General features: G+C 41.7%; 1 protein-coding gene across 1 annotated transcript in view; it reads right to left on the reverse strand.

Moving 5' to 3' along the window:
• PROS1 (protein S) overlaps nt 1–24,021 on the reverse strand; it is a 224,672-nt gene that overhangs the window by 44,080 nt on the left and 156,571 nt on the right. The window contains exon 9 of the mRNA XM_053706038.1: nt 12,166–12,284. Within this exon, the coding sequence (XP_053562013.1) occupies nt 12,166–12,284 (119 nt within the window). The remainder of the gene's footprint in view (nt 1–12,165; nt 12,285–24,021) is intronic.

Consider the following 24,021-nt stretch of genomic DNA (forward strand, 5'->3'; position numbering starts at 1 on the left):
TGATTAAAAAAACCAGGGCGGGCCGTGGACCGGACACACCATTGGAGAAAGTAATTTATCAGGTAAACATAAATTCTGTTTTCTCCAACATAGGTGTGTCCGGTCCACGGCGTCATCCTTACTTGTGGGAACCAATACCAAAGCTTTAGGACACGGATGAAGGGAGGGAGCAAATCAGGTCACCTAAATGGAAGGCACCACGGCTTGCAAAACCTTTCTCCCAAAAATAGCCTCAGAAGAAGCAAAAGTATCAAACTTGTAAAATTTGGTAAAAGTGTGCAGTGAAGACCAAGTCGCTGCCCTACATATCTGATCAACAGAAGCCTCGTTCTTGAAGGCCCATGTGGAAGCCACAGCCCTAGTGGAATGAGCTGTGATTCTTTCGGGAGGCTGCCGTCCGGCAGTCTCGTAAGCCAATCTGATGATGCTTTTAATCCAAAAAGAGAGAGAGGTAGAAGTTGCTTTTTGACCTCTCCTTTTACCGGAATAAACAACAAACAAGGAAGATGTTTGTCTAAAATCCTTTGTAGCATCTAAATAGAATTTTAGAGCGCGAACAACATCCAAATTGTGCAACAAACGTTCCTTCTTTGAAACTGGTTTCGGACACAGAGAAGGTACGATAATCTCCTGGTTAATGTTTTTGTTAGAAACAACTTTTGGAAGAAAACCAGGTTTAGTACGTAAAACCACCTTATCTGCATGGAACACCAGATAAGGAGGAGAACACTGCAGAGCAGATAATTCTGAAACTCTTCTAGCAGAAGAAATTGCAACTAAAAACAAAACTTTCCAAGATAATAACTTAATATCAACGGAATGTAAGGGTTCAAACGGAACCCCCTGAAGAACTGAAAGAACTAAATTGAGACTCCAAGGAGGAGTCAAAGGTTTGTAAACAGGCTTAATTCTAACCAGAGCCTGAACAAAAGCTTGAACATCTGGCACAGCTGCCAGCTTTTTGTGAAGTAACACAGACAAGGCAGAAATCTGTCCCTTCAGGGAACTTGCAGATAATCCTTTTTCCAATCCTTCTTGAAGGAAGGATAAAATCTTAGGAATCTTAACCTTGTCCCAAGGGAATCCTTTAGATTCACACCAACAGATATATTTTTTCCAAATTTTGTGGTAAATCTTTCTAGTTACAGGCTTTCTGGCCTGAACAAGAGTATCGATAACAGAATCTGAGAACCCTCGCTTCGATAAGATCAAGCGTTCAATCTCCAAGCAGTCAGCTGGAGTGAAACCAGATTCGGATGTTCGAATGGACCCTGAACAAGCAGGTCTCGTCTCAAAGGTAGCTTCCAAGGTGGAGCCGATGACATATTCACCAGATCTGCATACCAAGTCCTGCGTGGCCACGCAGGAGCTATCAAGATCACCGACGCCCTCTCCGGATTGATCCTGGCTACCAGCCTGGGGATGAGAGGAAACGGCGGGAACACAAAAGCTAGTTTGAAGGTCCAAGGTGCTACTAGTGCATCCACTAGAGCCGCCTTGGGATCCCTGGATCTGGACCCGTAGCAAGGAACTTTGAAGTTCTGACGAGAGGCCATCAGATCCATGTCTGGAATGCCCCACAGCTGAGTGACTTGGGCAAAGATTTCCGGATGGAGTTCCCACTCCCCCGGATGTAATGTCTGACGACTCAGAAAATCCGCTTCCCAATTTTCCACTCCTGGGATGTGGATAGCAGACAGGTGGCAGGAGTGAGACTCCGCCCATAGAATGATTTTGGTCACTTCTTCCATCGCTAGGGAACTCCTTGTTCCCCCCTGATGGTTGATGTACGCAACAGTTGTCATGTTGTCTGATTGAAACCGTATGAACTTGGCCCTCGCTAGCTGAGGCCAAGCCTTGAGAGCATTGAATATCGCTCTCAGTTCCAGAATATTTATCGGTAGAAGAGATTCTACCCGAGACCAAAGACCCTGAGCTTTCAGGGATCCCCAGACCGCGCCCCAGCCCATCAGACTGGCGTCGGTCGTGACAATGACCCACTCTGGTCTGCGGAATGTCATCCCTTGTGACAGGTTGTCCAGGGACAGCCACCAACGGAGTGAGTCTCTGGTCCTCTGATTTACTTGTATCTTCGGAGACAAGTCTGTATAGTCCCCATTCCACTGACTGAGCATGCACAGTTGTAATGGTCTTAGATGAATGCGCGCAAAAGGAACTATGTCCATTGCCGCTACCATCAACCCGATCACTTCCATGCACTGAGCTATGGAAGGAAGAGGAACGGAATGAAGTATCCGACAAGAGTCTAGAAGTTTTGTTTTTCTGGCCTCTGTCAGAAAAATCCTCATTTCTAAGGAGTCTATTATTGTTCCCAAGAAGGGAACCCTTGTTGACGGAGATAGAGAACTCTTTTCCACGTTCACTTTCCATCCGTGAGATCTGAGAAAGGCCAGGACAATGTCCGTGTGAGCCTTTGCTTGAGGAAGAGACGACGCTTGAATCAGAATGTCGTCCAAGTAAGGTACTACAGAAATGCCCCTTGGTCTTAGCACAGCTAGAAGGGACCCTAGTACCTTTGTGAAAATCCTTGGAGCAGTGGCTAATCCGAAAGGAAGCGCCACGAACTGGTAATGCTTGTCCAGGAATGCGAACCTTAGGAACCGATGATGTTCCTTGTGGATAGGAATATGTAGATACGCATCCTTTAAATCCACCGTGGTCATGAATTGACCTTCCTGGATGGAAGGAAGAATAGTTCGAATGGTTTCCATCTTGAACGATGGAACCTTGAGAAACTTGTTTAAGATCTTGAGATCTAAGATTGGTCTGAACGTTCCCTCTTTTTTGGGAACTATGAACAGATTGGAGTAGAACCCCATCCCTTGTTCTCTTAATGGAACAGGATGAATCACTCCCATTTTTAACAGGTCTTCTACACAATGTAAGAATGCCTGTCTTTTTATGTGGTCTGAAGACAACTGAGACCTGTGGAACCTCCCCCTTGGGGGAAGTCCCTTGAATTCCAGAAGATAACCTTGGGAGACTATTTCTAGCGCCCAAGGATCCAGAACATCTCTTGCCCAAGCCTGAGCGAAGAGAGAGAGTCTGCCCCCCACCAGATCCGGTCCCGGATCGGGGGCCAACATTTCATGCTGTCTTGGTAGCAGTGGCAGGTTTCTTGGCCTGCTTTCCCTTGTTCCAGCCTTGCATTGGTCTCCAAGCTGGCTTGGCTTGAGAAGTATTACCCTCTTGCTTAGAGGACGTAGCACTTTGGGCTGGTCCGTTTCTACGAAAGGGACGAAAATTAGGTTTATTTTTTGCCTTGAAAGGCCGATCCTGAGGAAGGGCGTGGCCCTTACCCCCAGTGATATCAGAGATAATCTCTTTCAAGTCAGGGCCAAACAGCGTTTTCCCCTTGAAAGGAATGTTAAGTAGCTTGTTCTTGGAAGACGCATCAGCCGACCAAGATTTCAACCAAAGCGCTCTGCGCGCCACAATAGCAAACCCAGAATTCTTAGCCGCTAACCTAGCCAATTGCAAAGTGGCGTCTAGGGTGAAAGAATTAGCCAATTTGAGAGCATTGATTCTGTCCATAATCTCCTCATAAGGAGGAGAATCACTATCGACCGCCTTTATCAGCTCATCGAACCAGAAACATGCGGCTGTAGCGACAGGGACAATGCATGAAATTGGTTGTAGAAGGTAACCCTGCTGAACAAACATCTTTTTAAGCAAACCTTCTAATTTTTTATCCATAGGATCTTTGAAAGCACAACTATCCTCTATGGGTATAGTGGTGCGTTTGTTTAAAGTGGAAACCGCTCCCTCGACCTTGGGGACTGTCTGCCATAAGTCCTTTCTGGGGTCGACCATAGGAAACAATTTTTTAAATATGGGGGGAGGGACGAAAGGAATACCGGGCCTTTCCCATTCTTTATTAACAATGTCCGCCACCCGCTTGGGTATAGGAAAAGCTTCTGGGAGCCCCGGCACCTCTAGGAACTTGTCCATTTTACATAGTTTCTCTGGGATGACCAACTTGTCACAATCATCCAGAGTGGATAATACCTCCTTAAGCAGAATGCGGAGATGTGCTTAAATTTAAATGTAATCACATCAGGTTCTTATTACTGCAATTGCGAAAAAACATGAAGGAATTGTTCAAAATTCACCAAATTTTCACCACAGTGTCTTAAAGCCTTAAAAGTATTGCACACCAAATTTGGAAGCTTTAACCCTTAAAATAACGGAACCGGAGCCGTTTTGAACTTTAACCCCTTTACAGTCCCTGGTATCTGCTTTGCTGAGACCCAACCAAGCCCAAAGGGGAATACGATACCAAATGACGCCTTCAGAAAGTCTTTTCTAAGTATCAGAGCTCCTCTCACATGCGACTGCATGCCATGCCTCTCAAAAACAAGTGCGCAACACCGGCGCGAAAATGAGGCTCTGCCTATGCTTTGGGAAAGCCCCTAAAGAATAAGGTGTCTAAAACAGTGCCTGCCGATATTATTATATCAAAATACCCAGATAAAATGATTCCTCAAGGCTAAATATGTGTTTAATAATGAATCGATTTAGCCCAGAAAAAGTCTACAGTCTTAATAAGCCCTTGTGAAGCCCTTATTTACGATCGTAATAAACATGGCTTACCGGATCCCATAGGGAAAATGACAGCTTCCAGCATTACATCGTCTTGTTAGAATGTGTCATACCTCAAGCAGCAAGAGACTGCTCACTGTTCCCCCAACTGAAGTTAATTGCTCTCAACAGTCCTGTGTGGAACAGCTATGGATTTTAGTGACGGTTGCTAAAATCATTTTCCTCATACAAACAGAAATCTTCATCACTTTTCTGTTTCTGAGTAAATAGTACATACCAGCACTATTTCAAAATAACAAACTCTTGATTGAATAATAAAAACTACAGTTAAACACTAAAAAACTCTAAGCCATCTCCGTGGAGATGTTGCCTGTACAACGGCAAAGAGAATGACTGGGGTAGGCGGAGCCTAGGAGGGATCATGTGACCAGCTTTGCTGGGCTCTTTGCCATTTCCTGTTGGGGAAGAGAATATCCCACAAGTAAGGATGACGCCGTGGACCGGACACACCTATGTTGGAGAAATTAGGTTTGGATGGTTGAAAGGACCCTGGATTAGAAGGTCCTGCCTCAGGGGTAGAGACCATGGTGGACAGGACGACATGTCCACTAGGTCTGCATACCAGGTCCTGCGTGGCCACGCAGGCGCTATCAGAATCACCGATGCTCTCTCCTGTTTGTTCCTGGCAATCAGTCGAGGTAGCAACGGAAAAGGTGGAAACACATAAGCTATGTTGAAAACCCAAGGGGCTGCTAGTGCATCTACCAGCACCGCACCCGGGTCCCTGGACCTGGATCCGTAACAAGGAAGCTTGGCGTTCTGTCGAGATGCCATGAGATCCAGATCCGGTTTGCCCCAACGACGAATCAGTTGAGCAAATACCTCCGGGTGAAGTTCCCACTCCCCCGGATGAAAGGTCTGTCGACTTAGAAAATCCGCCTCCCAGTTCTCCACGTCTGGGATGTAGATCGCTGACAGGTGGCAAGAGTGAGACTCTGCCCAGCGAATTATCTTCGAGACTTCTAACATCGCTAGGGAACTCCTGGTTCCCCCTTGATGATTGATGTAAGCCACAGTCGTGATGTTGTCCGACTGAAATCTGATGAACCTCAGTGTTGCTAACTGAGGCCAAGTTAGAAGAGCATTGAATATTGCTCTTAATTCTAGAATGTTTATCGGGAGGAGTCTCTCCTCCTGAGTCCACGATCCCTGAGCCTTCAGGGAGTTCCAGACTGCTCCCCAGCCTAGTAGGCTGGCATCTGTTGTTACAATCGTCCAATCTGGTCTGCGAAAAGTCATTCCTTTGGACAGATGAACCCGTGACAACCACCAGAGAAGAGAATCTCTGGTCTCCTGGTTCAGATTTAGCAAAGGGGACAGATCTGAGTAATCCCCGTTCCATTGACTTAGCATGCATAGTTGCAGCGGTCTGAGATGTAGGCGCGCAAATGGCACTATGTCCATTGCCGCGACCATTAAGCCGATTACTTCCATGCACTGAGCTACTGATGGGCTTGGAATGGAGTGAAGGACACGGCAAGCATTGAGAATCTTTGATAACCTGGACTCCGTCAGGTAAATCTTCATCTCTACAGAATCTATAAGAGTCCCTAGAAAAGGGACCCTTGTGAGTGGTAACAGAGAACTCTTCTCTACGTTCACTTTCCACCCATGCGACCTCAGAAATGCTAGAACTATCTCTGTATGAGACTTTGCATTTTGAAAACTTGACGCTTGTATCAGAATGACGTCTAGGTACGGAGCCACCGCTATGCCCCGTGGTCTTAGTACCGCCAGAAGTGAGCCCAGAACCTTTGTAAAAATTCTCGGGGCCGTAGCTAACCCGAAGGGAAGAGCTACAAACTGGTAATGCCTGTCTAGAAAGGCAAACCTTAGGTACCGATAATGATCTTTGTGAATCGGTATGTGAAGGTAGGCATCCTTTAAGTCCACTGTGGTCATATATTGACCCTCTTGGATCATGGGTAGGATGGTCCGAATGGTTTCCATCTTGAACGACGGAACCCTTAGGAATTTGTTTAAGGTTTTTAAGTCTAAGATTGGTCTGAAAGTTCCCTCTTTCTTGGGAACCACAAACAGATTTGAATAAAACCCTTGCCCCTGTTCCGTTCGCGGAACTGGGTGGATCACTCCCATCACTAAGAGGTCTTGTACACATTGTAGAAATGCCTCTTTCTTTACTAGGTTTGTTGATAATCTTGACAGATGAAACCTCCCTTGTGGAGGAGAAGTTTTGAAATCCAGAAGGTATCCCTGAGATATAATCTCCAACGTCCAGGGATCCTGTACATCTCTTGCCCAAGCCTGGGCGAAGAGAGAAAGTCTGCCCCCCACTATTTGTCTCCGGAAAGGGGGCCCTGTCTTCATGCTGTCTTAGGGGCGGAAGTAGGCTTTCTGGCCTGCTTGCCCTTGTTCCATGACTGGTTGCCTTTCCAACCCTGTCTGTAACGAGCAGTAGTTCCTTCCTGTTTTGGAGCGGAGGAAGTTGATGCTGCTCCTGCCTTGAAATTACGAAAGGCACGGAAATTAGACTGTTTGGCCTTTGATTTGGCCCTGTCCTGAGGAAGGGTGTGGCCCTTACCTCCAGTAATGTCAGCAATAATTTCCTTCAAGCCGGGCCCGAATAAGGTCTGCCCTTTGAAAGGAATGCTTAGTAGTTTAGACTTAGAAGTTACATCTGCTGACCAGGATTTAAGCCATAGCGCTCTGCGCGCCTGTATGGCGAATCCGGAATTCTTAGCCGTAAGTTTGGTTAAATGCACTACGGCATCCGAAACAAACGCATTAGCCAGCTTAAGGGTTCTAATCTTGCTCAAAGATTCATCCAATGGTGCTGTGCGAATCGCCTCTTCCAGAGACTCAAACCAGAATGCCGCTGCAGCAGTGACAGGCGCAATGCATGCAAGAGGCTGTAATATAAAACCTTGTTGAACAAACATTTTCTTAAGGTAACCCTCTAATTTTTTATCCATTGGATCTGAGAAAGCACAGCTATCCTCCACCGGGATAGTGGTACGCTTGGCTAAAGTAGAAACTGCTCCCTCCACCTTAGGGACCGTCTGCCATAAGTCTCGTGTGGTGGCGTCTATAGGGAACATTTTTCTAAATATCGGAGGAGGGGAAAAAGGCACACCGGGTCTATCCCACTCCTTGCTAATAATCTCTGTAAGCCTCTTTGGTATAGGAAAAACGTCAGTACACACCGGTACCGCATAGTATTTATCCAGCCTACATAATTTCTCTGGGATTGCCACCGTGTCACAATCATTCAGAGCCGCTAACACCTCCCCTAGCAACACGCGGAGGTTCTCAAGCTTAAATTTAAAATTTGAAATTTCTGAATCCGGTCTCCCCGAATCAGAACCATCACCCACAGAATGAAGCTCTCCGTCCTCTCCCAGAGCTGTCGCGCTTGCCTCTTAACTCGGGCATATTGTATAATACTTCTTTCATAACATTAGCCATATCATGTAAAGTGATTTGTAAGTGATTTGTAAGGGCCTTGATGTACTTGGCGCCTCAATCTTACGCACCTCCCGAGCGGGAGACAAAGGTACTGACACGTGAGGAGAGTTAGACGGCATAACTTCCCCCTCGTTGTCTGGTGATAATTTCTTTATCGGTACAGATTGACTTTTATTCAAAGTAATATCAAGACAATTGGTACACATATTTCTATTGGGCTCCACATCGGCTTTTAAACATAATGAACAAGCAGATTCCTCTGTATCAGACATGTTTAAACAGACTAGCAATGAAGCTAGCTAGCTTGGAAATTACTTCAATAAGTTTACAAGCAATATAAAAAACGCTGCAGCGCTTTTTTTAAAAAACACAATTGAATAACAAAGAACTAGTTCAGTTATAGTCAACAATTCTTTAAATGTATTAATTAGCAGAGGATTGCACCCATTAGCAAAAGGATGATTAACCCCTCAGTACCCAAAAAACGGATATCAAATTAAGATTTAACGCTTTTATCACAGTCAAACACACTGTCACAGATCTGCTGTGACTGATTACCTCCCTCAAAAACGAATTTTGAAGATCCCTGAGCTCTCTGGAGACGTCCTGGATCAAAGAGGAAGAAGCAGGAAGACTGTGCTAGAATTTTAACTGCGCAACAAGGCGCTAAAAAAGGTCCCTCCCACTCCTATTACAACAGTGGGAGACCTAATATAACTGTTTCTATGCAGAAATATACGTTAGCCGTGTGGAAAAAAATCATGCCCAAAAAGATTTATCACCAAAGTACCTCACAAAACGATTAACATGCCAGTAAACGTTTTTAAAAAACAACATTTCAGATGCTGTGTAAAGTTATTACTAAGCCTGCTACCAGTCGCTTCTACTGCAGTTAAGGCTCACACATTATATCAGTATTAACAGTATTTTTTCAGTCAAATTCTAGTCCCTAGAAAATAACTCTACTGTGCATACATTTATCAGCCTGATACCAGTCACTACTACTGCATTTAAGGCTGTACTTACATCATACGGGTAACAGCAGTGTTTTCTTAGTCAATTCCATTCCCAGAAAATATTGTACTGCACATACCTCATTTGCGGGAGACCCCGCATGCTATTCCCATTTTCTGAAGTTACCCCACTCCTCAGAATGTCGAGAACAGCCAGTGGATCTTAGTTACGCCTGCTAAGATCATAGAAAACGCAGGCAGTTTCTTCTTCCAAATACTGCCTGAGATAGAAAAACAGCACACTCCGGTGCCATTTAAAATAACAAACTTTTGATTGAAGAATAATTAGGTAAAAACTCCAGCTCCTCTCGCGACCTCCTTCTTTGTTGAGGGTTGCAAGAGAATGACTGGGTATGACATGTGAGGGGAGGAGCTATATAGCAGCTCTGCTTGGGTGATCCTCTTGCAACTTCCTGTTGGGAAGGAGAATATATCCCATAAGTAATGGATGACCCGTGGACTGAACACACTTAACAAGAGAAAGCAGGTATTAAAAATAAATAAAAAGTTTGCTTAAAGGGACATGAAACCCAAATAATTTCTTTCTTGATTCAGATAGAGCATGTCATTTTAAATACATTTCCAATTTATTTCTATTATCCAATTTGTTTAGTTCTTTTTGTGTACTTTGTTGAAAAGTATTCCTAGGTAGGCTTAGAAACTGCTGATTGGTGGCTGCACATATAAGCATTTTTTCATTGGCTTTTAGCTAACTCCAAGTAGTGCTTTGCTGCTCCTTCATCAAAGAATAACAAGAGAATGAAGCACATTAGATAATAGAAGTAAATTGGAAAGTTGTTTAAAATTGTATGTTCTATCTGAATCATGAAAGAAACATATTGATGTCCCTTTAAACCCTTAATGACTGAGGACGTGCCAGGCACGTCCTACAAAAAACGGTCCTTAATGACCAAGGACGTGCCTGACAGGTCCTCAGGGGTTTGAAGCGCTGGAAGCGATCATGATCGCTTCCAGACGCTTTCAGGGTATTGCAGTGATGCCTCGATATTAAGGCATCCTGCAATACCCTTTTTTTACCCACCAATGCAGAGAGAGTCACTCTGTGTCCCTCTATGCATCGGCCAATGATGGTGCCGATTGTTGGTGGAAGCCATAGCAGGAAGGCGGGTGGGCAGCCCATAGCTGGAGGGAGTTCCGGATCCTGTGTCTGAGTGGGCAGGAGAGCGCGAGGGGGCGTGTGCACGTGCGCACGCTACATTAAGTCCAAGGAGAGAGAAGGAAAGGGAGGGAGGTCGGGTATTGAGAGGGGTCTGCTACACTGTTTGGGGGGGGGGGATCAGGGAGGTTGGGGGCTATGGGGGGGATCCAACACTGCAGAATAATATATATTAAAAAAAGCCTTTTATTTTAGTACTGGCAGACTTTCTGCCAGTACTTAAAATGGCAGTGACTTTGTTACTTTTTTTTTTTTTTTTAGCAAGAATTTGGGAAAATCCAATATAGCTAAGAATGTAAGTTAGTTGAAACAAGAAAAGTAAGGCTAAGTGTACATGTAACTGTTTTATAAGAATCTAAGATAAATTGAAAAATAATGAATGTAAGCTGGAAGTTCTGTGTGATGTAACAATGGCTTTATTAGGCAGCCCTGCATGGCGCTCTTTGTTGGTATTGTAACTGTATATTTTAATTTTTTTGCCAGGCAGCCTATCTATAATGAACTTTTGTTGCTTTCCGTTTTGTTGTATTGGAACTTAATAATAAAAAAAAAAAATATGGCAGTGACAATTGTGAGGTAGGGGAGGGAAGAGCACTGTTTGAGGGGGGTTCAGGGAGGGATCAGGGGGTGGGATGCGTCAGGTGGGAGTCTGATCTCTACACTAATGCTAAAATTAACCCCTTAACTGCTGGGCATAATAAAAAAAGTGTGGTGCGCATCGACATTTAGCGGCCTTCTAATTACCAAAAAGCAATGCCAAAGCCATAAATGTCTGCTATTTCTTAACAAAGGGGATCCCAGAGAAGCATTTACAACCATTTGTGTCATAATTGCACAAGCTGTTTGTAAATAATTTCAGTGAGAAACCTAAAGTTTGTCAAAAAGTTAACATTTTTTTTATTTGATCGCATTTGGCGGTGAAATGGTGGCATGAAATATACCAAAATGGGCCTAGATCAATACTTTGGGTTGTCTACTAAAAAAAAAAAAATATACTTGTGAAGGGTTATTCAGGGATTCCTGACAGATATCAGTGTTACAATGTACCTATTGCTACTTTTGAAAATAAATGCATTGGAAATAGCAAAGTGCTACTTGTACTTATTGCCCTATAATTTGCAAAAAAAGCAAAGAACATTGGGTATTTCTAAACTCAGGACAAAATTTAGAAACTATTTAGCATGGGTGTTTTTTGGTGGTTGTAGATATGTAGCAGATTTTGAGGGTCAAAGTTAGAAAAAAGTGTATTTTTAAAAAAAAAATAATCATATTTTATAATTTTTTATAGTAAATTATAAGACATGATGAAAATAATGGTATCTTTAGAAAGTCCATTTAATTGCGAGAAAATGGTATATAATATGTGTGGGTACAGTAAATGAGTAAGAGGAAAATTACAGCTAAACACTGCAGAATTGTAAAAATAGCCCTGGTCCTTAACAGTAAGAAAATTGAAAAATGGTCCAGTCATTAAGGGGTTAAGCACTGCATTTAAAATATTCAGAATATATTTTATATTAGCACCTCATTAAAAATGATAACACTGTATCTGGAAAGAGCAGAGCACATTATTGAAGGGACAGTGTACTGTAAAATGTATATCGTCTTAATGTATTTCCAAAGACTTGTTATTTCATATGCAAAAATAAACATAAAATAACAATTTCTCATATGTTATATACTCTGCTTCTGGTATAACTGGATATGATCTTAGACTCCACAACCCATTAGAATAGCAGAGCAATCAGAGAAATCAGATCTTTTGGTTCCATGTGATCACTGTATTAGAGACCACTGTTACCCATAACGACACAATCATTTTTGTAAAGTGAATGTAAAGGCCTCTATCATTACCCCAAGCACAACATACAGTGATATGGAGAAATATTGCAATTATTTTAAATAACAAACAGATCAAGTACCGACCTTGTAACATCTGGCAGCTTAAATCGTAAATATACAACAGGAATTCCGGTGAATTGTTCCGCCAAGTAAAGCAGTTCGTAATTTGTTTCAAGATTTAGTGGAACACAAAGTGGAACATTCTTTAAAGAAAAGGAAAAATAGTGAATGGCAGTTCCCAGATAATTTGGAATATAAAACCTATTTTTCTAAACAAAAACGCCAATACTATTTTTAATTGGTACAGGGTCTTGGATAGTTTTGCTTTCTAAAATATCTATACCAGAGAATTGAGTCTGGTTGTGTAGTTATACAATACAGATATACTTTTTCTGTTAAATTTAACTGTAGTTCAGTTGCCTGGGTGCCTTTATTAAGCTAGTACACACACTTCTGCTAAGGTCAAGAAAACACAGAGAGAAATCAGAAGTTCGTAATAGAGAAAATACTCATTTGTGTGGCTTTCTGGAAATAAAGGGCTATTGCGCTGTAAAATGTTTTGTGTCCCTCATGTCCCATTTTACCTGCTGGAGTCTATTCCAATGATGTAGGACTAGTTATAGAAAAGATATGTAAAAGAGGTGTCAGCAAAAATCAACTTCCCATTGTTGACCACCAAGTTTTCCACTTGACCAAATATGTTGGAAATGTTTATTCTGATTGTAACTGGAAATACTTAAAGTGATAGAAAGTGGCTATATTGAAATGTGAGTAGGTATACTTCCAATAGCAAAAAATGCTTCTAGTAAAAACATAATTTATGCTTACCTGATACATTTATTTCTCTTGTAGTGTATCCAGTCCACGGATCATCCATTACTTATGGGATATTCTCCTTCCCAACAGGAAGTTGCAAGAGGATCACCCACAGCAGAGCTGCTATATAGCTCCTCCCCTAACTGTCATATCCAGTCATTCGACCGAAACAAACAGAGAAAGGAGAAACCATATGGTGCAGTGGAGACTGTAGTTTAATTAAATTTTAGACCTGCCTTAAAATGACAGGGCGGGCCGTGGATTGGATACACTACAAGAGAAATAAATTTATCAAGTAAGCATAAATTATGTTTTCTCTTGTTAAGTGTATCCAGTCCACGGCCCGCCCTGTCATTTTAAGGCAGGTCTAAAATTTATTACTTATGGGATACCAATACCAAAGCTAAAGTACACGGATGATGGGAGGGACAAGGCAGGGATTAAGCGGAAGGAACCACTGCCTGAAGAACCTTTCTCCCAAAAACAGCCTCCGAAGAAGCAAAAGTATCAAATTTGTAAAATTTTGAAAAAGTGTGAAGCGAAGACCAAGTCGCGGCCTTGCAAATCTGTTCAACAGAGGCCTCATTTTTAAAGGCCCAGGTGGAAGCCACAGCTCTAGTAGAATGAGCTGTAATTCTTTCAGGGGGCTGCTGTCCAGCAGTCTCATAGGCTAGGCATATAATACTCCGAAGCCAAAAGGAAAGAGAGGTTGCCGAAGCTTTTTGACCTCTCCTCTGTTCAGAATAAACGGCAAACAGGGAAGATGTTTGAGGAAAATCTTTAGTAGCTTGTAAGTAAAACTTCAAGGCACGGACTACGTCCAGATTATGTAAAAGACGTTCCTTCTTTGAAGAGGGATTAGGACACAATGATGGAACAACAATCTCTTGATTGATATTCTTGTTAGAAACCACCTTAGGTAAAAACCCAGGTTTGGTACGCAGAACTACCTTATCTGCATGAAAAATCAGATAAGGAGAATCACATTGTAAGGCAGATAGCTCAGAGACTCTCCGAGCCGAGGAAATAGCCATCAAAAACAGAACTTTCCAAGATAAAAGCTTAATATCAATGGAATGAAGGGGTTCAAACGAAACTCCTTGAAGAACTTTAAGAACCAAGTTTAAGCTCCATGGGGGAGCAACAGGTTTAAACACAGGCTTAATTCTAACCAAAGCCTGACAAAATGCCTGGACGTCTGGAACTTCTGCCAGACGCTTGTGCAAAAGAATAGACAGAGCAGAAATCTGTCCCTTTAAGGAACTAGCTGATAATCCTTTGTCCAAACCCTCTTGGAGAAAGGACAATATCCTAGGAATCCTAACCTTACTCCATGAGTAATTCTTGGATTCACACCAGTAAAGATATGTACGCCATATCTTGTGATAGATTTTCCTGGTAACAGGCTTTCGACTGACTTGGAGAAGCCACGCTTTGATAGAATCAAGCGTTCAATCTCCATGCAGTCAGTCTGAGAGAAATTAGATTTGGATGATTGAAAGGACCTTGTATTAGAAGGTCCTGTCTTAGAGGAAGAGTCCATGGTGGAAAGGATGACATGTCCACTAGGTCTGCATACCAGGTCCTGCGTGGCCACGCAGGCGCTATTAGACTCACCGATGCTCTCTCCTGTTTGATTTTGGCAATCAGTCGAGGGAGCAGAGGAAACGGTGGAAACACCTAAGCCAGGTTGAAGAACCAAGGCGCTGCTAGAGCATCTATCAGCGTCGCTTCTGGGTACCTGGACCTGGATCCGTAACAAGGAAGCTTGGCATTCTGGCGAGACGCCATGAGATCCAACTCTGGTTTGCCCCAACGATGAATCAACTGAGCAAAAACCTCCGGATGGAGTTCCCACTCCCCCGGGTGAAAAGTCTGACGACTTAGAAAATCCGCCTCCCAGTTCTCCACGCCTGGGATATGGATTGCTGACAGGTGGCAAGAGTGAGTCTCTGCCCCGCGAATTATTTTTGAGACTTCTAACATCGCTAGGGAACTCCTGGTTCCCCCTTGATGGTTGATGTAAGCCACAGTCGTGATATTGTCCGACTGAAATCTGATGAACCTCAGTGTTGCTAACTGAGGCCAAGCCAGAAGAGCATTGAATATTGCTCTTAACTCAAGAATATTTATCGGAAGGAGTTTCTCCTCCTGAGTCCACGATCCCTGTGCCTTCAGGGAGTTCCAGACTGCACCCCAACCTAGAAGGCTGGCATCTGTTGTTACAATTGTCCAATCTGGCCTGCGAAAGGTCATACCCTCGGACAGGTGGACCCGAGACAACCACCAGAGAAGAGAATCTCTGGTCTCTTGATCCAGATTTAGCAGAGGGGACAAATCTGTGTAATCCCCATTCCACTGACTTAGCATGCATAATTGCAGCGGTCTGAGATGTAGGCGCGCAAAAGGCACTATGTCCATTGGCGCTACCATTAAGCCGATCACCTCCATACACTGAGCCACCGAAGGGCGCGGAATGGAATGAAGAATACGGCAATCATTTAGAAGCTTTGATAACCTGGACTCCGTCAGGTAAATTTTCATCTCTACAGAATCTATAAGAGTCCCTAAGAAGGAGACTCTTGTGAGTGGGGATAGAGAACTCTTTTCCTCGTTCACTTTCCACCCGTGCGATCTCAGAAATGCCAGAACTATCTCTGTATGAGACTTGGCAATTTGAAAGCTTGACGTCTGTATCAGGATGTCGTCTAGATACGGAGCCACCGCTATGCCCCGCGGTCTTAGAACCACCAGAAGTGAGCCCAGAACCTTCGTAAAGATTCTCGGGGCTGTAGCCAACCCGAAGGGAAGAGCTACAAATTGGTAATGCCTGTCTAGAAAGGCAAACCTTAGGAACCGATGATGATCTTTGTGAATCGGTATGTGAAGGTAGGCATCCTTTAAGTCCACTGTGGTCATGTACTGACCCTCTTGGATCATGGGTAGGATGGTCCGAATAGTTTCCATTTTGAAAGATGGAACTCTGAGGAATTTGTTTAAGATCTTGAAATCCAAAATTGGTCTGAAGGTTCCCTCTTTTTTGGGAACCACAAACAGATTTGAATAAAAACCCTGTCCGTGTTCCGTCCGCGGAACTGGATGGATCACTCCCATTACTAGGAGGTCTTGCACACAGCGTAGGAATGCCTCTTTCTTTATCTGATTTGCAGATAACCTTGAAAGATGAAATCTCCCTTGTGGAGGGGAAGCTTTGAAGTCCAGAAGATATCCCTGAGATATGATCTCCAACGCCCAGGGATCCTGAACATCTCTTGCCCACGCCTGGGCGAAGAGAAAAAGTCTGCCCCCTACTAGATCCGTCGCCGGATAGGGGGCCGTTCCTTCATGCTGTGTTAGAGGCAGCAGCAGGCTTTCTGGCCTGCTTGCCTTTGTTCCAGGACTGGTTAGGTTTCCAGGCCTGCTTAGATTGAGCAAAAGTTCCCTCTTGTCTTGAAGCGGAGGAAGTTGATGCTGCATCTGCCTTGGAATTTCGAAAGGCACGAAAATTAGACTGTTTGGCCTTTGATTTGGCCCTTTCCTGAGGAAGGGTATGACCCTTACCTCCAGTAATGTCAGCAATAATTTCTTTCAAACCAGGCCCGAATAAGGTCTGCCCCTTGAAAGGAATGTTGAGTAATTTAGACTTTGAAGTCACATCAGCTGACCAGGATTTGAGCCATAGCGCCCTACGCGCCTGGATGGCGAATCCGGAATTCTTAGCCGTTAGTTTAGTCAAATGAACAATGGCATCAGAAACAAATGAGTTAGCTAGCTTAAGAGTTCTAAGCTTGTCAACAATTTCAGTCAATGGAGCTGTATGGATGGCCTCTTCCAGGGCCTCAAACCAGAATGCCGCCGCAGCAGTGACAGGCGCAATGCATGCAAGGGGCTGTAAAATAAAACCTTGTTGAATAAACATTTTCTTAAGGTAACCCTCTAATTTTTTATCCATTGGATCTGAAAAAGCACAACTGTCCTCAACCGGGATAGTGGTACGCTTTGCTAAAGTAGAAACTGCTCCCTCCACCTTAGGGACAGTCTGCCATAAGTCCCGTGTAGTGGCATCTATTGGAAACATTTTTCTAAATATAGGAGGTGGGGAAAAGGGCACACCGGGCCTATCGCACTCCTTACTAATAATTTCTGTAAGCCTTTTAGGTATTGGAAAAACATCAGTACTCACCGGCACTGTATAGTATTTATACAGCCTACACAATTTCTCTGGCACTGCAATTGTGTCACAGTCATTCAGAGCAGCTAATACCTCCCCAAGCAATACACGGAAGTTCTCAAGCTTAAATTTAAAATTAGAAATCTCTGAATCAGGTCTCCCCGAATCAGAGACGTCACCCACAGACTGAAGCTCTCCGTCCTCAGGTTCTGCATATTGTGACGCAGTATCAGACATGGCTCTTACAGCATCTACGCGCTCTGTATCTCATCTAACCCCAGAGCTATCGCGCTTGCCTCTCAATTCAGGCAATCTGGATAATACCTCTGACAGGGTATTATTCATGATTGCAGCCATGTCCTGCAAAGTAATCGCTATGGGCGTCCCTGATGTACTTGGCGCCATATTAGCGTGCGTCCCTTGAGCGGGAGGCGAAGGGTCCGACACGTGGGGAGAGTTAGTCGGCATAACTTCCTCCTCGACAGACCCCTCTGGTGACAATTCTTTTTTAGATAAAGACTGATCTTTACTGTTTAAGATGAAATCAATACATTTAGTACACATTCTCCTATGGGGCTCCACCATGGCTTTTAAACATAATGAACAAGTATCCTCTGTTTCAGACATGTTTGTAAAGACTAGCAATGAGACTAGCAAACTTGGAAAACACTTTAAAGCAAGTTAACAAGCAATATAAAAAACGTTACTGTGCCTTTAAGAGAAACAAATTTTGACAAAATTTGAAATAACAGTGAAAAAAGGCAGTTACACTAACAAAATTTTTACAGTGTATGTAACAAGTCAGCAGAGCATTGCACCCACTTGCAAATGGATGATTAACCCCTTAATAACAAAAACAGAATAATAAATGACAAAAACGTTTTTTAAACACAGTCACAACTGCCACAGTCTACTGTGATTGTTACCCTCCTCAAACACGACTTTGAAGCCTTTTGAGCCCTTCAGAGATGTCCTGTATCATGCAGAGGGAAGCTGAATGTCTCTGTCAGTATTTTTATCTGCACAGAAAAGCACTAAAATAGGCCCTTCCCACTCATATTGCAACAGTGGAAAGCTTCAGGAAACTGTCTCTAGACAGAAATCAAACCAGCCATGTGGAAAAAAACTAGGCCCCAATAAGTTTTGTCACCAAACATATATAAAAACGATTAACATGCCAGCAAACGTTTTATATTACATTTTTATAAGAGTATGCATCTCTATTAATAAGCCTGATACCAGTAGCTATCACTGCATTTAAGGCTTTACTTACATTAATCTGGTATCAGCAGCATTTTCTAGCAAATTCCATCCCTAGAAAAATATTAACTGCACATACCTTATTGCAGGAAAACCTGCACGCCATTCCCTCTCTGAAGTTACCTCACTCCTCAGAATATGTGAGAACAGCCATGGATCTTAGTTACTTCTGCTAAGATCATAGAAAATGCAGGCAGAATCTTCTTCTAAATACTGCCTGAGATAAACAGCACACTCCGGTACCATTTAAAAATAACAAACTTTTGATTGAAGAAATAAACTAAGTATAAAACACCACACTCCTCTTACGACCTCCATCTTGGTTGAGGCTTGCAAGAGAATGACTGGGTATGACAGTTAGGGGAGGAGCTATATAGCAGCTCTGCTGTGGGTGATCCGCTTGCAACTTCCTGTTGGGAAGGAGAATATCCCATAAGTAATGGATGATCCGTGGACTGGATACACTTAACAAGAGAAAGCTGGGTTTCAGGGACATACACACATATGCTGTGAGGGCATGTGCACCAGCATTCAAGCTTAGAGAGCTGGGGATGGCGTGTAAGTGTATTGTACCTGTAGGGACTTAATTTATGTCATACAAAAAACATCAATACATTTTACTAGAATTTTTTTCTTCTATTGGAAGTATTTTTAAAAAATGCTTATATTTCAAATTGAAATGCACCCGCTTATAATTCATTTTTGACCTTTCTATCCCTTTAATAATATTAATAAATTATATTACTGTTTTTTTGACCGAAGCAATAGATTTATTAAAAAAAGAGGCACAATATATACTGCTATATTTTTATATTTGTTTTTAATAAGTGCTTACGACTACTTTTCCCCCTAATGCTAAGTTTCAACTTGTTCTTTCACTGTAGATGGCGCTGTTGAGCTTAATTTATTTCAGTAGAAAATTCTCCTACATTGGTGTGCCGAGCCCTCTCTGATCTAATGCTTTTTTCCAATTACCTTTTTATGATAATACTATGGTTTTTAAAGTCTATTTAACATATTGATGAAGTAACAAAATTAATATCAAATCTACTGTATTTTGATCAATTTATAAAACATTTGTATTTAGCATTTAACATGTTTTTATGTTAAAACTTTATATTTGTTATTGCAAATAAGGCTTGAAATTGAAATATATTTTTGCCGGTATTGTGTAATTCACAGTAGAGCGATTATTAGTGCAACCCTGCTACTAGGAAGGTTACAAAAGATCTTTTTTTTTTCTTTTGCAGTAAACAATATTATTACTGTAGAATACAAAAGGGTTATTCATAGAACACTAAGCCTGGCTGCTTTTATACTTTTTTTGCAAGCAATACCCCGGGAGATTTCAGGGGTTTAATCAAAATCCAAGATACTGGCACGTTCCAGACCCTATGCCAGAGCTTAGAAGGAATTATACCATATTGCAGCCTGCAGCGAGCACATTGTCTGCCAAGACACTCTCAAAATGTGCCAAGTATTTGAAGTATTCTTAACAAAAGCCGAGCTTGAAAAAAAAGACCAGCTTCCAAAATCAGAAATCAGAAAGAAGGTGCATGTCTGTCTGATAAAAATAAATGGTAACATGCTGATTGCATTTGAAGGCAAAACATTAGGAAGCTCTATAATCAAGTATTGTGATAATCAGAAGAGAGAAGCGCAGGATGCCTGACACAGACCATCGGCTCTGCTACAAGCTTGCAATAAAATTGTAGCTTCAGGCATCAAGCAGGCAATGGAGGCTATACAAATCATTCAATAAGAAACGAGAACACATTAGATGTTCCTGTGTTCACCTGCTGCAACGTCTCTACCAGAAAATAACACCTGGAACTTGGATTTCTATTGAGATGAATGGCATAAAATCCCCATGAAGAATATAGTTACTGGCTATTGCCTACAGTTCTACGTACTTATGTGTTTTATTACAATGTGATCAACGAACCCTGTAACTCATCATTATATTAAAAACAATGAATGTCGTTTTTTAGGTTCAAATATTTTGCTATAGTATTCGCAGATCGCAGTATAACTGAGGGTATGAAGTGAAGTGTATTAAAAAAAAAAAAGACTAACTATAGAATTGAGCATTGTAGATGCAGCTTGATAAAAACGGGACTCATCCAGAATTTCTATAGATATAAAAGGTATAGATATCTATTGTACCTTAACATTATCATATATTTATAGAAATATATATTTAATAATAAAAATTAAAAAAAATTCTATGTGAAGAACATAGTAATGTAAAATATGTGTAACAGAGTGTCGGGTTAGAGCACGTGAAAACTTAGTTATCTTAAAGGGGCACTCTACAAGAAAATGTTTATAATTTAAAAAGATAATCCCTTTATTAACCATTCCCCAGTATTGCATAACCAATACTGTTATATTAATATACTTTCGCCCTCTGTGCTTACCTTGTATTTAAGCCTCTGCAGACTGCCTCCCTTATGTCAGTTCTTTTGACAGACTTGCATTTTAGCCAATCAGTGCTGACTCCTATGTAACTCCACAGGAGTGAGCACAATGTTGTCTATGTGACACAATTGAACTAGCGCTGTCTAACTGTGAAAAACTATCAAAATGTACTGAGATAACAGGTGACTTTCAAAAGCTTAGAAATTAGCATATGAGCCTACCTAGGTTTTGCTTTCAACAAAGAATACAAGCGAACAAACCACATTTAATGATACAAGTAAATTGGAAAGCTGTTTAAAATGACATGCCCTGTCTGAATCATGAAAGTTTAATTTTGACTAGACTGTCCCTTTAGAGGGACATAAAAGTGCTGTGTACAACTATACTAGCAAGGTTACTAATCACCATGCTATTGTTTTCCTCCTGTGCTTTCAGCTCTTTTTAAAGCTGTTCTCTTATTGCAACTCGCTACATTATTCAGCACTTTATAATGGGTGTGAATGCAAAGGAAAGACACATACATACTGTATAGCTGCAATAAATTAGACAAATTGAAACAAAGTTTGCATTAAAATATGTGTAATCATTTTCTCTAAGTATTTTATACATTCAGGTCTTCTCTTAAAGGGACATTGTACACTAGATTTTTCTTTGCATAAATGTTTTGTAGATGATCCAATTATATAGTCTATCTGGGAGTGTTTTTGCAAAAATGTACATGTTTGCTTATTTTTAAAAACATTGTGCTGGTTTTCAGACTCCTAACCAAGCCCCAGAGTTTTAGATGTATACTGATGTCTACTGACTCTTGGTTGTGTAAAGAGTCTTCTCATATGCAGGGGAGGAGGGAGTGTCTGCTCTTTTTGCTTTCCAAGCCCCTTTCAGTCGGTGTGCCAGCCTAACCTCATCAACAGTGCTAAACTGGGAGCTTCTAAGTACATTTTTAAAAGGTTTTATACTGGATGTTTATATCAGTATCTGAGCTTATTCTTCTTTATAGTAGTGTCTATTGCATGCAGTTATATGGTGTATACTGTCTCTTTAACTCACCAAATGTAAACTGGAGGGTCTCAAAATAAGCAATGCACTGAGCGAGACAAGTATGCAAATTTATATGTGTCAGTATTTTGTGTTGGCCAGAAAAAAAAGTTAACAAGAAAAACATGAGTTTTAGAAGAATGAAAAAAAATAAAAAATAAAGCAAATACATTTTTAAATCCTCCACTTTTAGATGAAACAAAGGAAACGGTTACTATAGAAGTTAACTACAATGGCCCTTAATGTAATGTGGCACTTGGTTTGATTTGAACTAGTAAAATGGCATGTGAAATATGTACCTTTTTGCGTTGCCTAAATAAACTAACAGAAGGAAAGTGGAGAATCCCTGGCTCCAGTGATGTCATGTCCCCTATAGACCACTGTGAAGGGGCAGCTTGTGGCCATATATCTGCATGATGCCCAAAAGTCTCTCACATCCATTGTACTAAATCAGTGATGAGCAACTTTCTAACACATGGGGGACTCAGATCAAAAGCCCTAAGGGCTGCATAGCATATGGCTATTAAACATAAGCAATAATATATTCCTAAACCTGACCAGTGCACAGTGCCATATTTACACACGGTTGCTAGATAGTCTTTGGTTGCTCTTTTCTACGCCACGTGGTGAATGATGGCCATCCCAAACAATTTTAGGCCATTCCTGCTCTATATTATTGCAAAAAAACACATGTATATGTATAATTTATTAAGGAATCTTACATATAGTACAAATTATCGGCTAGATTTAGAGTTTTGTCGGTAAAGACCCGCGTAGCTAACGCCGCTTTTTTTCCCAACACACCCTTAAGACAAAGCTGGTATTGAGAGTTGTCTGAAGGGCTGCGTTAGGCTCCAAAAAGGGTGCGTTGAGCCTAATGTACCGCCACTTCAACCCTCAATACCAGCGTTGCTTACGGTAGCGGTAAGCAGCTAAAACGTGCTCGTGCACGATATCCCCATAGGAAACAATGGGCAGTTTGGGATGAAAAAAACCTAACACTTGCAAAAAAGCAGCGTTCAGCTCCCAACGCAGCCCCATTGTTTCCTATGGGGAAACACTCTCTAAGTCTGCACCTAACACCCTAACATGAACCCTGAGTCGAAACACCCCTAACCTTACACTTATTAACCCCTAATCTGCCGCCCCCACTATCGCTGAACACCTGCATTATATTATTAACCCCTAATCTGCCGCTCCGTACACCGCCGCAACCTACATTATACCTATGTACCCCTAATCTGCTGACCCTAACATCGCCGACCCCTATATTATATTTATTAACCCATAATCTGCCCCCCCCCCAACGTCGCCGCTACCTTACCTACACTTATTAACCCCAAATCTGCCGACCGGACCTCGCCGAAACTCTAATAAATGTATTAACCCCTAAAGCTAAGTCTAACCCTAACCCTAACACCCCCCTAAGTTAAATATCATTTTAATCTAACGAAATAAATTAAATCTTATTAACTAAAGTATTCCTATTTAAAGCTACTGTAAATACTTACCTGTAAAATAAACCCTAATATAGCTACAATATAACAAATAATTATATTGTAGCTATTTTAGGATTTATATTTATTTTACAGGCAACTTTGTATTTATTTTAACTAGGTACAATAGCTTTTAAATAGTTATTTACTATTTAATAGCTACCTAGTTAAAATAATTACAAAATTACCTGTAAAATAAATCCTAACGTAAGTTACAATTAAACCTAACACTACACTATCATTAAATAAATAAAATCAATTAAACTACAAGTACCTACAATTAAATAAACTAAACTACAAAAACCCCCCACTAAATTACAAAAAATAAAAAAAAGATTACAAGAATTTTAAGCTAATTACACCTACTCTAAGCCCCCTAATAAAATAACAAAGCCCCCCAAAATAAAAAAAATTCCCTACCCTAATCTAAATTCAAAAAGTTAACAGCTCTATTACCAGCCCTTAAAAGGGCTTTTTGCGGGGCATGCCCCAAAGAAATCAGCTCTTTTGCCTGTAAAAAAAAAACACAATACCACCCCCCAACATTACAACCCACCACCCACATACCCCTACTCTAACCCAAACCCCCCTTAAATAAACCTAACACTACCCCCTGAAGATCTCCCTACCTTGAGTCGTGTTCACCCAGCCGGGCACCGATGGACCAAAAGAGGACATCCGGAGCGGCAGAAGTCTTCATCCTATCCGGGCAGAAGAGGACATCCGGACCGGTAGACA

The sequence above is a fragment of the Bombina bombina genome, chromosome 3, assembly GCF_027579735.1.
Source record: "Bombina bombina isolate aBomBom1 chromosome 3, aBomBom1.pri, whole genome shotgun sequence".
Classification (NCBI taxonomy): Eukaryota; Metazoa; Chordata; class Amphibia; order Anura; family Bombinatoridae; genus Bombina; species Bombina bombina.